General features: G+C 51.1%; 1 protein-coding gene across 1 annotated transcript; it reads left to right on the forward strand.

The window, feature by feature from the left end:
- The first annotated feature begins 587 nt into the window (after nucleotides 1-587).
- RBM15 (RNA binding motif protein 15) lies at nucleotides 588-8,277 on the forward strand. The gene has a single exon (XM_084498229.1). It carries the CDS (start codon nucleotides 643-645, stop codon nucleotides 3,511-3,513), a length of 2,871 nt encoding a protein of 956 aa, XP_084354355.1. The 5' UTR covers nucleotides 588-642; the 3' UTR covers nucleotides 3,514-8,277.
- The last annotated feature ends 2,151 nt before the right edge of the window (nucleotides 8,278-10,428 follow it).

A 10,428-nucleotide genomic window follows, 5' to 3' on the forward strand; every position in this document is an offset into this window, starting at 1 on the left:
CGGCGCAGCGTTCGGCCAATCAGAGCAGCGCGGGCCGGTTTAGCGGAGGCCAATGGGGTAAAGGGGCGGTTAGAGCGCTGCTCGCGAGAACTGGAGAGGGACGACGGGAACCCGCGTCTGGGCGAGTGGACCAATGGGGAGTGGCGGGGCGGGGCCGCAGCGGGACCGCTACAACTGGCAGGCAAGAAAGCCAATCAGAAGGAAGAGATCCGTTCGCCCAATGGCCGGCGAGCAGAGGAGGTCCCCTCACCGCCCGGCAGCCGCTATTGACAGGTCCGGGCGCCCAATCAGAGGGCCGCTCCCTTTCTAATCGTCCAGTGAGCGGGCGGGGCGGGGCGGGGCGGGGTGCGGGTAGGGCTCCTCCCGCCCCCTCCTCGCGGGCGCGGGAGGCCGGCCCGCAGACGGACAGCTCCCCGAGCCAATCGCGAGGAGGAGAGCGCGGGACCGGGCGGGTCTTCCGCTCGGCGGGCCCGAGGCGGCCAACAAGGGCCGCGGGCCGGGGCCGGGCGGCCAATGGGCGCCGAGGGGGCGGGGCCGGCGGCCGCCGCGGCTTCCAAGATGGCGGCGGGTGCGTGAGCGCGGCGGGCGGGCAGTGGGGGAGGCCGCCGGGGCGCAGGGGGGGCCCCGCCGCCGCCCGCCGCCATGAAGGGCAAGGAGCGCTCGCCCGCCAAGGCCAAGCGGTCGCGGGGCGGCGGCGAGGACTCGGCGTCCTCCTCCTCCTCGGCGGCGGCGGCGCGCAGCGAGCGGAGCGGCAAGAAGCCGAGCGGCTCCGGCGGCTCCAACGGCGGCGGCGGCGGGAAGGCGGCGGCGGCCTCCGCCGACAGCACCAGCGGCCGGCGCGGCCCGCACCCGGACAAGGCCGCCCGCGCCGGCAGCCGCGAGTACGAAGCCGGGGCGGCGGCGGTGGCGGCGGGCGGCGGGGGCGGGCGGCACGGCTACGGCGGAGGCAAAGCCGCGGAGGCGTCGCGGAGCGGCGGCAGCCGGGGCGGCGGGGGGGAGTCCCGGGCCCCGGCGGCGGCGGCGGCCCCGTCCTCGGAGTCGGGCGGTGGCGGGGAGTACAAGACGCTGAAGATCAGCGAGCTGGGCTCGGCGCTGAGCGACGAGGCGGTGGAGGACGGGCTCTTCCACGAGTTCAAGCGCTTCGGCGACGTGAGCGTCAAAATCAGCCGCCTGCCGCCTGGCACCGGCGCCGCCGACGAGCGGGTGGCCTTCGTCAACTTCCGCAGGCCCGAGGACGCCCGTGCCGCCAAGCACGCCCGCGGCCGCCTCGTGCTCTACGACCGCCCGCTGAAGATCGAGGCTGTCTACGTGGGGAGCGGCGGAGGGAGCAGCCGGCGGCGTGGCAGCCGCTCCCCGGCGCTGCTGGACAAGGAGTCGCCTTACGGCACGGCGGCTGTGGGAGTCGCGGCGGCAGCGGCGGCGGCTGTGCGGCACCCCCCGGCCGGGGCGACGCAGCGGGCTTTGTCCCCCGCCGGCAGCGGTGGGGCCCTGGGTTATCGAGACTACCGGCTGCAGCAGCTCGCCCTTGGCCGCTTGCCGCCTCCGCCCCCTCTGCCCAGGGAGCTGGAAAGGGAGAGGGACTACGGGGGCTTCTATGAAGCGCGAGTGCGGCCTGCCTATGGGCTGGAGCGGGTGGCTGGTGTGGCGGCTGCTGGGGGCTTCCGTGGAGGAGGTGGGGGCGCTGGAGCCGCCAGTGAGGAGGAGATCAGCCCGGAGGACGACCAGAGAGCCAACCGCACTTTGTTTCTGGGCAACCTGGACATCACTGTGAGCGAGACAGATTTACGCCGAGCCTTTGACCGTTTTGGGGTCATCACTGAGGTGGACATCAAAAGACCGGGTCGTGGGCAAACCAGCACGTACGGTTTTCTTAAATTTGAAAATCTGGACATGGCACACCGGGCCAAGCTGGCCATGTCAGGAAAGGTGCTTCTGCGCAACCCCATCAAGATTGGGTATGGTAAAGCCACTCCAACTACCAGGCTTTGGGTGGGTGGCCTTGGGCCCTGGGTGCCCCTTGCTGCCCTGGCCAGGGAGTTTGATCGTTTTGGCACCATTCGCACTATTGATTACCGCAAAGGTGACTCGTGGGCCTACATCCAGTACGAGAGCTTGGATGCGGCGCAGGCGGCCTGTGCCCACATGCGAGGCTTTCCCTTGGGTGGGCCGGATCGCCGGCTCCGCGTAGACTTTGCGGATACTGAGCATCGGTACCAGCAGCCCTACCTGCAGCCTCTGCCCTTGCCACCCCCTGCTCATTACGAGCTAGTGGCAGAGGCAGCTGCTTTTGGGGCTCACCGGGGGGCCCCACCTGATCCCCTCCGGGGGGCCCGGGACAGGACGCCACCGTTACTCTACAGAGACCGTGACAGAGACCTTTATCCCGAAACAGAGTGGGTGCCACCCCCGCCCCCTGTACGGGATAGGAGTAACCGGGCAGCTGCCTATGACCCGCTGGAAAGCCTAGAACGGCGTCGGGATGGTTGGTCCTTGGAGCGGGACCGAGGGGAGCGGGAGTTGGGCAGTAGCAGTAGGGAGCAGCCTAGAAAACGGAGGCTGGCAGAGGATGGAGGCCGACACTTGGACCGCTCTCCAGACAGTGAGCGCTCCTCTTCCTCCCGAAAGCGTCACTGTTTGGCCACCACCTCCCCCCCAGACCGCAGCCCAGAGCTCCTTGGAGGGAGGGAGCGTTACAGCAGTGACCCAGAGCGCTCGTCCTCCCGCTTGCTCCTGTTGGAGCGGCCCTCACCCATTCGGGAGTCGCGCAGGGGCAGCCTGGAGCGGGGCCAGAATGAAAAGCGCGACCGCAAGAATTCCGCTGAAAGGGAGCGGAAGCATCGTGCTTCTGCAGCAGCCGCCGCACAGGAGTGCAAAAGTCCAGCCAAAAAGGATGAACGTGCTACAGAAGGAGGTGGCGGAGGCTCCCGGCTCAAACCTCCACCTCAGAAACAGCAGCAGGATGGAGCGTCGCAGGCTGGGGGAGCCTCCAAGCTGTGCTTGGCTTGGCAGGGGATGCTTCTGCTGAAGAACAGCAATTTCCCGTCCAATATGCATCTGCTTCAGGGGGACCTCGGAGTTGCCAGCAGTCTCCTAGTGGAAGGAGCTACTGGGGGGAAAGTAGCTCAGCTCAAGATCACCCAGCGTCTTCGTCTAGACCAGCCCAAGCTGGATGAGGTGAACCGCCGCATCAAAGTGGCGGGCCCCAATGGTTATGCCATCCTTTTGGCTGTGCCTGGCACATCAGACAACCGCTCCGCAACTGGAGCTAGCGAGGCCGCTACAACCTCCACCCAGAGGCCACTCAGGAATCTGGTGTCCTATCTAAAGCAAAAGCAGGCTGCTGGGGTGATCAGCCTCCCTGTGGGGGGTAACAAAGACAAGGAGAACAGCGGGGTCCTGCACGCCTTTCCACCCTGCGACTTCTCCCAGCAGTTCCTGGACTCCACGGCCAAGGCACTGGCCAAATCAGAGGACGACTATCTGGTCATGATCATTGTCCGTGGGGCATCCTAAGGCCCTCGTGTTCTGTACCCAACCCTGCCTACTCCTCCACACAGCCCCTCCAGCGTGTGCCAGGTGCTATGGGATACAGCCTTAGCCAGCCCTGTCATTATTTTTAATTAGATCTTTGTTTGTAGGTGACTTTCCCTGCCCGTTTTTCTGTTACTACATTTTTCTATAAAGTTAGAAGCCAGAAAGGTTGGTTAGCCATTAGTGTGAATAGGATGTTTTGAGAATCCCTTATCCATGGGGATAGCTGGGAGGCTAGGCCTGCTTTGATTTACAAAAAAAAAAAAAAAAGAAAAAAAAGAAAAAAAAAAAAAGAAAAAAACGGGGGGAGGGGGTGGAAGAACAAACTCCCAACTTTGTAATTTTGATTCGTGTCCTTTTTTCATTTCATGTATTTTAAAGCAAGTTCAATAGCTCATTCTCTAGAGTTACAAACCTGAAAGACCAGATTTAAAGCACTCAGTATTTTAAATGGAAAACCACATCCCTGCTAGGACTGGTGTCAACTCATTTTTGAGTCACTGAAATTCTGTGACGGCCTCAGGCCAGCGGCCCTTTGGCACGCATGATCCCTTTCCTCAGGAGCCTGAATGGTTTCCCTTTGAGTTGCATGGCTCGAGGTTGATTTCTTTCAGGTGACCAGCACCTGCTCTTGGGTACACTGCAGAACATGAATTCCTTTATTGGGTGTTTGATAATTTCATCCAGCCCCACAAAATGCATGCACTGAAGGTATGCTTTTTTAACAGGTGTATTTCTCCTATTTCTCTGAGTTCTGTTGTATCCCATATATGCACTTTGGGTTTGTAGCAGTGACAATGTTTGGTAAATTGCTGAGGACTTTGTTACAAACCATGAATGTCTTGTGCTTACTCTGGTATGCAAGAAACAAGGAGGTGCTTTAAGAATAACTTTAGTTATATTGTGGTTTTTTGTTTTTACTGCCTTTTTCAAAGAGTTGCAGGTACAGTGGGGTCTGGTTCCACAGTGCAAACTCTGAGCAAGTGTGCTTCTCTCCAGAGATGGTTTTAATTCTGTAATAATTTAATTACATAAAAGTTCTCATTATCATTTTACCTTTTTGTTAATAGCAAGGAACTGCTGTCTGCTAGAGACTTTTCAGGTACAGTACAGTGGGCATTACATGAGGTTTATAGTTCTGTGATAATCTGGAGCAAGGTGTTTTCAGCATCTTGGGGAAGTTTAAAAGTAGTTTGGGATGCTGAGGTGAGAGTTCTTTTTCATGTTATTCTAGGAGGAAGCAGTTTGCCTTTTTCCCAAAGTAAGTCGTTCATTTTCTGTAAGGGATCCAAATCTCTCGTACTGTTTAACAACTGCAAGGCTGTTGCAGCTAGCTTCTAAACTGAAGTGTAAATCTGACTGTATCCATATAAAGGCCCTAAAATATAATCTTGCACTTAAAGCCAGAATGTAATCTTGCACTTAGCCACATTTTAAGAGATGGACAATGTAAACACAATGCTGCTTCACTCCATTGATCCTCCGATGCATCCCCTGGGTAATTGCTGTGGGGCAAGTTGATTTCTGTTTCAACTTAGATGACACAAAAATCAAATTCAGATGTGGGATGGGTTGCCAGTAGTACCTGAAGGAGGAGAGGCACTGAATGTATTCTGTGGATACAGAAGTTGTCAAGTTTGACAGTACTTGTTCGAGATTTGCTGTCACAGAGAGGTGAATTTCTGTAATGCCACTTTACAGAGCCTCTCTTCAGAGAGTGCTCTCATTTCTGTGAGGTGTGATTTCCTTTTTCAGAGCAGAAAGAGTAGATGTTGTGTCCCAGGCATCGCAGTGAACTGAGAACTCGAATGCGGCAGCATATCTTGAAAACAAATGTTTGTTTTAGAGCTACTTTTCTTTTAAAGTGGAAACATACAAGCCTCATTTAATGCTCTTAAGTGTTTGAGGGTGAAATCCAGGATTTCTGGATTGTTGTCCTTCCACGTGAATGTAGTAGATTTAGATGGCAGAAATCAGCTGTTCATCTTGCTATTAACAATGAGGATTTCTTGAAATGACACCAATAATGCAAATAACTGTGTTTGAGAAGATACAGCATATTTACCACTTACTGCAAAGAATGTCTGTCTTAATTCTTGCAGGTGTCTGTTGTGTGTTTGCATGTAATCAACACTGCTGCTAACTTGCTCTAAGAGCTTCTTGCATTTAGAGCGAGTTCTCTAGTGGCATCTGACGTGAGTCACTTGCAAGCGCAGAGTTTTAAAGGAAAGAAACTTGAACTGCTGGGAATTCAAACCTGTCCAACACCAAAAAAGAAGCACTGACATCATTTGTGTCCAACACTTCAACTTGTGAAGCACAGTGTTTGTTATGCTGATACACAGCAGACACCTGTTTTTAAAGCCCGTGAAACTTGGGGTCAACACAGCTTGTCAAAGCAAACTCTTGACAGCTAATTGGGGTGGTGTGGGATCCCTTTCAGGAGGAGCATCTTGGGTGCACTTCCTTTTTCCGCATAAAATAACAGTGGTTGTACCTGCCACTGGCTTTTGTAAGTCAAAGTTCTCTGCACTGGAGGGCAATAAGGAACAGGCAAGGCTGTATTTGACTCCAGGTTTTCTGGTTTCTTACTGAACGGAGTACCTGCTTCTTTAAATCTGGTTTATATGTGGTTGCTGCTCTTGTTTTGTAAGCAAGGATTTTAACACCCTTTGAGGGTATTTAATGTCAAAACATAGTTGACTGGCAATATTTTTTGCCGGCACTTGGCCACGTGCTGCCATCATGTCTGGTACAGCTTTGGTGGCTGTGCTGTTCTCTTAAGCTCTGAAGTGTGCACCATTGGAGTAGCTGTCCACTAAAAGTCACCTTGGCCAGGGCTGAGCGCAAGTAGAAGTCCATCTGTAATATCACTTGTGTATAGAGCAAAACGGATGTAGCAGAATTCAGCTCTCTTGTCGTATTTGGCATTATGTTGCTCTAGTCAGAGCTCAGTATTTCTTCAAACTTTATGTGCAGCTGATGTTCCTATATTTCATGAGTTAGTTTGTTGAATTAATGTGGAAAAAGGATGTCCTTTTCCTGAATCATTTTGTAGCTGTGCTTTATGCTTTGGGGAAAGAACCTCAAATGACTCATACTTTTGTTTAAGATTTTATTTAATTATTTTTTTTTAATTGGAAACTTTACGCAACTTCCTTGGGTGCTAGCCAGTGGCTTTGTTTGCTCCGGTCTAGTGCATGGTCTGCTGTGGACTGGGAGTGCAGCACGAGCGCTGAGGTTACCATCAGCTCTGGAGGTTTTAGACTCCTGGCTTATGACTCCTGGTGCAGCCTTTTAAGCATTGCAGAGGGAGAAGCGATTTATGTGCCAGGCAAATCTTAACCCTATTTTTTTATATGGCTGTCAAAAGTCTGAAATACTTTGGTGACAACTTGCTCAACCTCCTGTGGAGGGTGGAGAAGAGAGTTTAGGCTTCCTGCGTTGGCAGTGGAACGATCTAGTTGATGGTAACTGAGGTGAAAGGCCTTAAGTATTAATGGGAAGGAGGAACCAATGAAAATTGTGAAGACAGGTTCAAAAACTCTGAGGACTCAGGGAAAATGGCTTGGAAAATTGTAGTTCCTGGCTTTTAAGACAAACAGTGCTGAGGGCAGTACTCGTGGGGAGTCTGCTGTACGCCTGTTGAACAGAAAAAAGAGTGGAGGAAATCGTTGCCATGCTACAATTACAGAGTTTTTGGGGTTCTTTCCCCCTTGTCTCCCCTTTTTCTAACAACTTTCTGCACATAGCACCGAAGGACAGGTATTCCAATGAGTTATAAAAGGAATGATGAGATGATTTTTATATCGGGCTTAAAGCAGACTGTATTGTAGAATTAACCGAATGGTTAATTGAATATGCAACTTCCTGCAGTTTTGTGTTAAAATTATGGATGAGAAATATTACTTGAATAGTAACAGTTTTAAATGATATTAGGTGTGTCTTTGATTTGCCCTCTTTAATATTGGAATTGCCTGCTGTTGGAATTATGCAGCAAAATAATAACAAAAGAGAAACTTGTGAACACTACATTTCACATTTCTGTTGATAAGTTGCCTTCGGGAAATGTTCTTTGAGGAAAGTCAACTGAATTGTCAAAAATTCCGTTGATTTTTCTCATGGTTAATTATTTTGACATGTCCCATTAACTGTTGCTGAAAGTTGAATAACCATCAATACTGTAAGCCTAGTTTAACCTCGGTGCAAAAACAAGCCCTGCACTACTTGTTATGCATCTATACATAGAAGGTGACTTCATTGCAAGGTTTCATGCCCATGGGTGGTATAACGTTGGGAGGCGAAAATCTGTCGTATACATTTGTATTGAAATAACATTTTCTTTCCTCCTGCAAGCAAAACTGGTGGACTGCAGAAGACAACCACGTGGGATACCAAGCTCTAATGGACCTTTGGGAAGAGAAGCTGTGGCTTGTGTGGAATTTACATGGGCCTCTTGATGGAAGAAAGCTTATCTGTTTAGTATTTGTGCATTTTACTAAAATGGCAGCTTTAAAAAAAAAAAAAAAAAAAGTTGTGTATCTGCTATTGTGATGCCAATGCCCGTGTTTTAAGTGGAAAAAAAATGACCTCTTTGCTTTGTGCTGTGTACACAAGATTGCTGGAAAAGTAAAGGAATACCCTTTTTATGGCTCACACAGCTTAAAAGTAGCTGTCACTCAAACATGCGCTCACAGTTGAGCTGATTTTGTTTCATTCTAAATAAATTGTTTCTTTTGAGGAAAATGGTTTTTCTGCCTGGAAGTGAATTGACGACAAACGTTTGACCCCTTTGTTTGCAGCAGAGGGGTACTTGCTGCTGCTACTGCTCAATGATAGTTGCGGGTCTTGAGCAAGAAGCAGGGAGACTGGCACTTTCGCGTTGACCAGCGTGTTTTACCAAATCTGAAGAATCTAGTTGATTGTCTGGCTGTGGCACCCCCTTGGTTTGCGGTGAAGGGGGTCACTTGCTGCTTTACTCCTCATCCTTACGAGGAAGCGGTGCTGATGCTGGCATGCAAGAAGCAGGGAAGCACCACCCTGCATCTCAGAACGGTGTACAAGTCTGGGGCTTCGACGAGCTGGAGTTCCTGAATTTTATGTTTCTGATTTATTTTGTTCACCCAACTTGTTTGGCTTTAGTTTTGATTTTTTTTTTAAGTTTGAAGAAAAAGTTTGAAATTGCGTTGAATCTTGCACGTAAACCTTTGCACCAAATTGCCAAAAGAAAAAGCGAAATGAGTCCTTAAGAGTGTTTAAATGCTGTTAATAAAGCCTTTCCTGACATACACGAGGCGCTCCTCCATCTCCAGGGGCTTTTCAGCAGTTATGCAGTGCTGGGTTTAGTTCTGAATGGATGAAGAGTTCCTGAGAGCTAGAGTTGGTAATTTAAAACCTTTGCGTTGGTGTCAGTGCCTTATTTTGACCGGTTTTGAAGCAAATGTTCCACATGCCTCGGATGTGCATGCACCCTGATCGCGTCCCAGGTACGGCTGCATGTTTGCTTGCAGTCACCACAATGTGTAGTACAGATGGTGAGAGGAAAAAATGGAGGCATCCTGACAATGTTGTGTGCTGTAGTCCTGCCTTCTCCTGTATGGGGGCTCCTGAGCTGTGGAAGGCTGTTCCAGTGCAGGAGCTCAACTCCATGTTCGCTGCAGGAGACTTCGGGGCACATTTGACAACCGCTGAGACGAAGAGGAAGCTAACACTGCGGCATCATTGGCTTCAGACACCTCTTGTGTTATGCTTGCCGGTCTGTTAGAGTTAATGTGACATGCAGATGAAGACACCTTGAAATGCAAGCTTGCCCTGGTTGCCTTGACATACTTTAACCTCCTGTGGATAACGAACCTAGTGCTGTCCTGCAGCCATGCAGGATCACTGCTAGGCTGCAGGTGCCTTCCAGCAAAAGGATGCCGTGGTTGTGCTCCGCAAGGTGTCTCTGTTCCTGGGGCAAAGAGCTGTGTAAATCCCTGAAACAGGTAAGGGGGTTTAAAAGGTTGAACTGAATTGTAATGTAAAAGGAGATAGTTTTGTTGTTCACCTTTTTTTGCTTTTCTAGCCTTGAGTGCCAACTAACTTTTACTAATGTGTGTTTGCTTTGGTCAGCGTGCCGCTCCCATCCATTTTGGGGATGGTAGCGACGGATCAAACTCTTCGATGTACATTCTGTGTTTGCTTTGGGGTTCCTGTTGATCACAAGGTTTCCTCACCCATGGGGCAAGGTGCCTTGGGAGTGGAGCTGCAGGACTTTGGTGTGGAGAGCTAGAGCTACTATTTTAACTTCATGAACTGCTGAATTAACACTGACTTGTAACCAAGCACTATCTGTAATCTGTGTATGTTAATGTGGAAAGCCAAGCGATGCTTAGGCAAAGCTATGTATGTGTTTATGGGATGCTGGTATAAGCATTTAAATGAAGCTGTTTATTGCAAATGAGAGCATTTTTAGATACTGCTGGTAATGAGGGGAGACTTTTGAGATGGGATTTTCTTCCAGAAGCTGGTGTTTGTAGTTGAAGTTGATGTTTTTGCAATGTATTTCATATTCTGTTGAAATGTGACCTCTGAATCTGTGATAACTCATAGCATTGTACGGAAGGTCCAGGGCCCGCAGCAGTGACAGGAGGCTTGCTTGAGCCTCTCTAGCTTCAACTTGGCTGGTGGTTGATGCTACCAGGAGAAGAGCGATCTGTTAGCATAACCCAAGTAAAGGAGATGCTTCTCAGAAGCTGGCCGTCTGCTTGGGCAGCCAGGCGTGTGTTTCGGGGTTCGGCGTGCTCCCACCTCTTGGATGTGCTTTGGCTCCTGCAGCAAGCAGGGCCGGTGGCGGCTGCTCCAGGAGGGTTCTGTGGCTCTGACTCAGACTCCTCCGTTACTGAACTGAGGGCTTGT

The sequence above is a fragment of the Aythya ferina genome, assembly GCF_964211825.1.
Source record: "Aythya ferina genome assembly, chromosome: 25".
NCBI lineage: Eukaryota > Metazoa > Chordata > Aves > Anseriformes > Anatidae > Aythya > Aythya ferina.

Bases quoted from the DNA above. Each gene is read 5' to 3' on its own strand.
- RBM15 (XM_084498229.1), top strand. From the start codon at position 643: ATGAAGGGCAAGGAGCGCTCGCCCGCCAAGGCCAAGCGGTCGCGGGGC.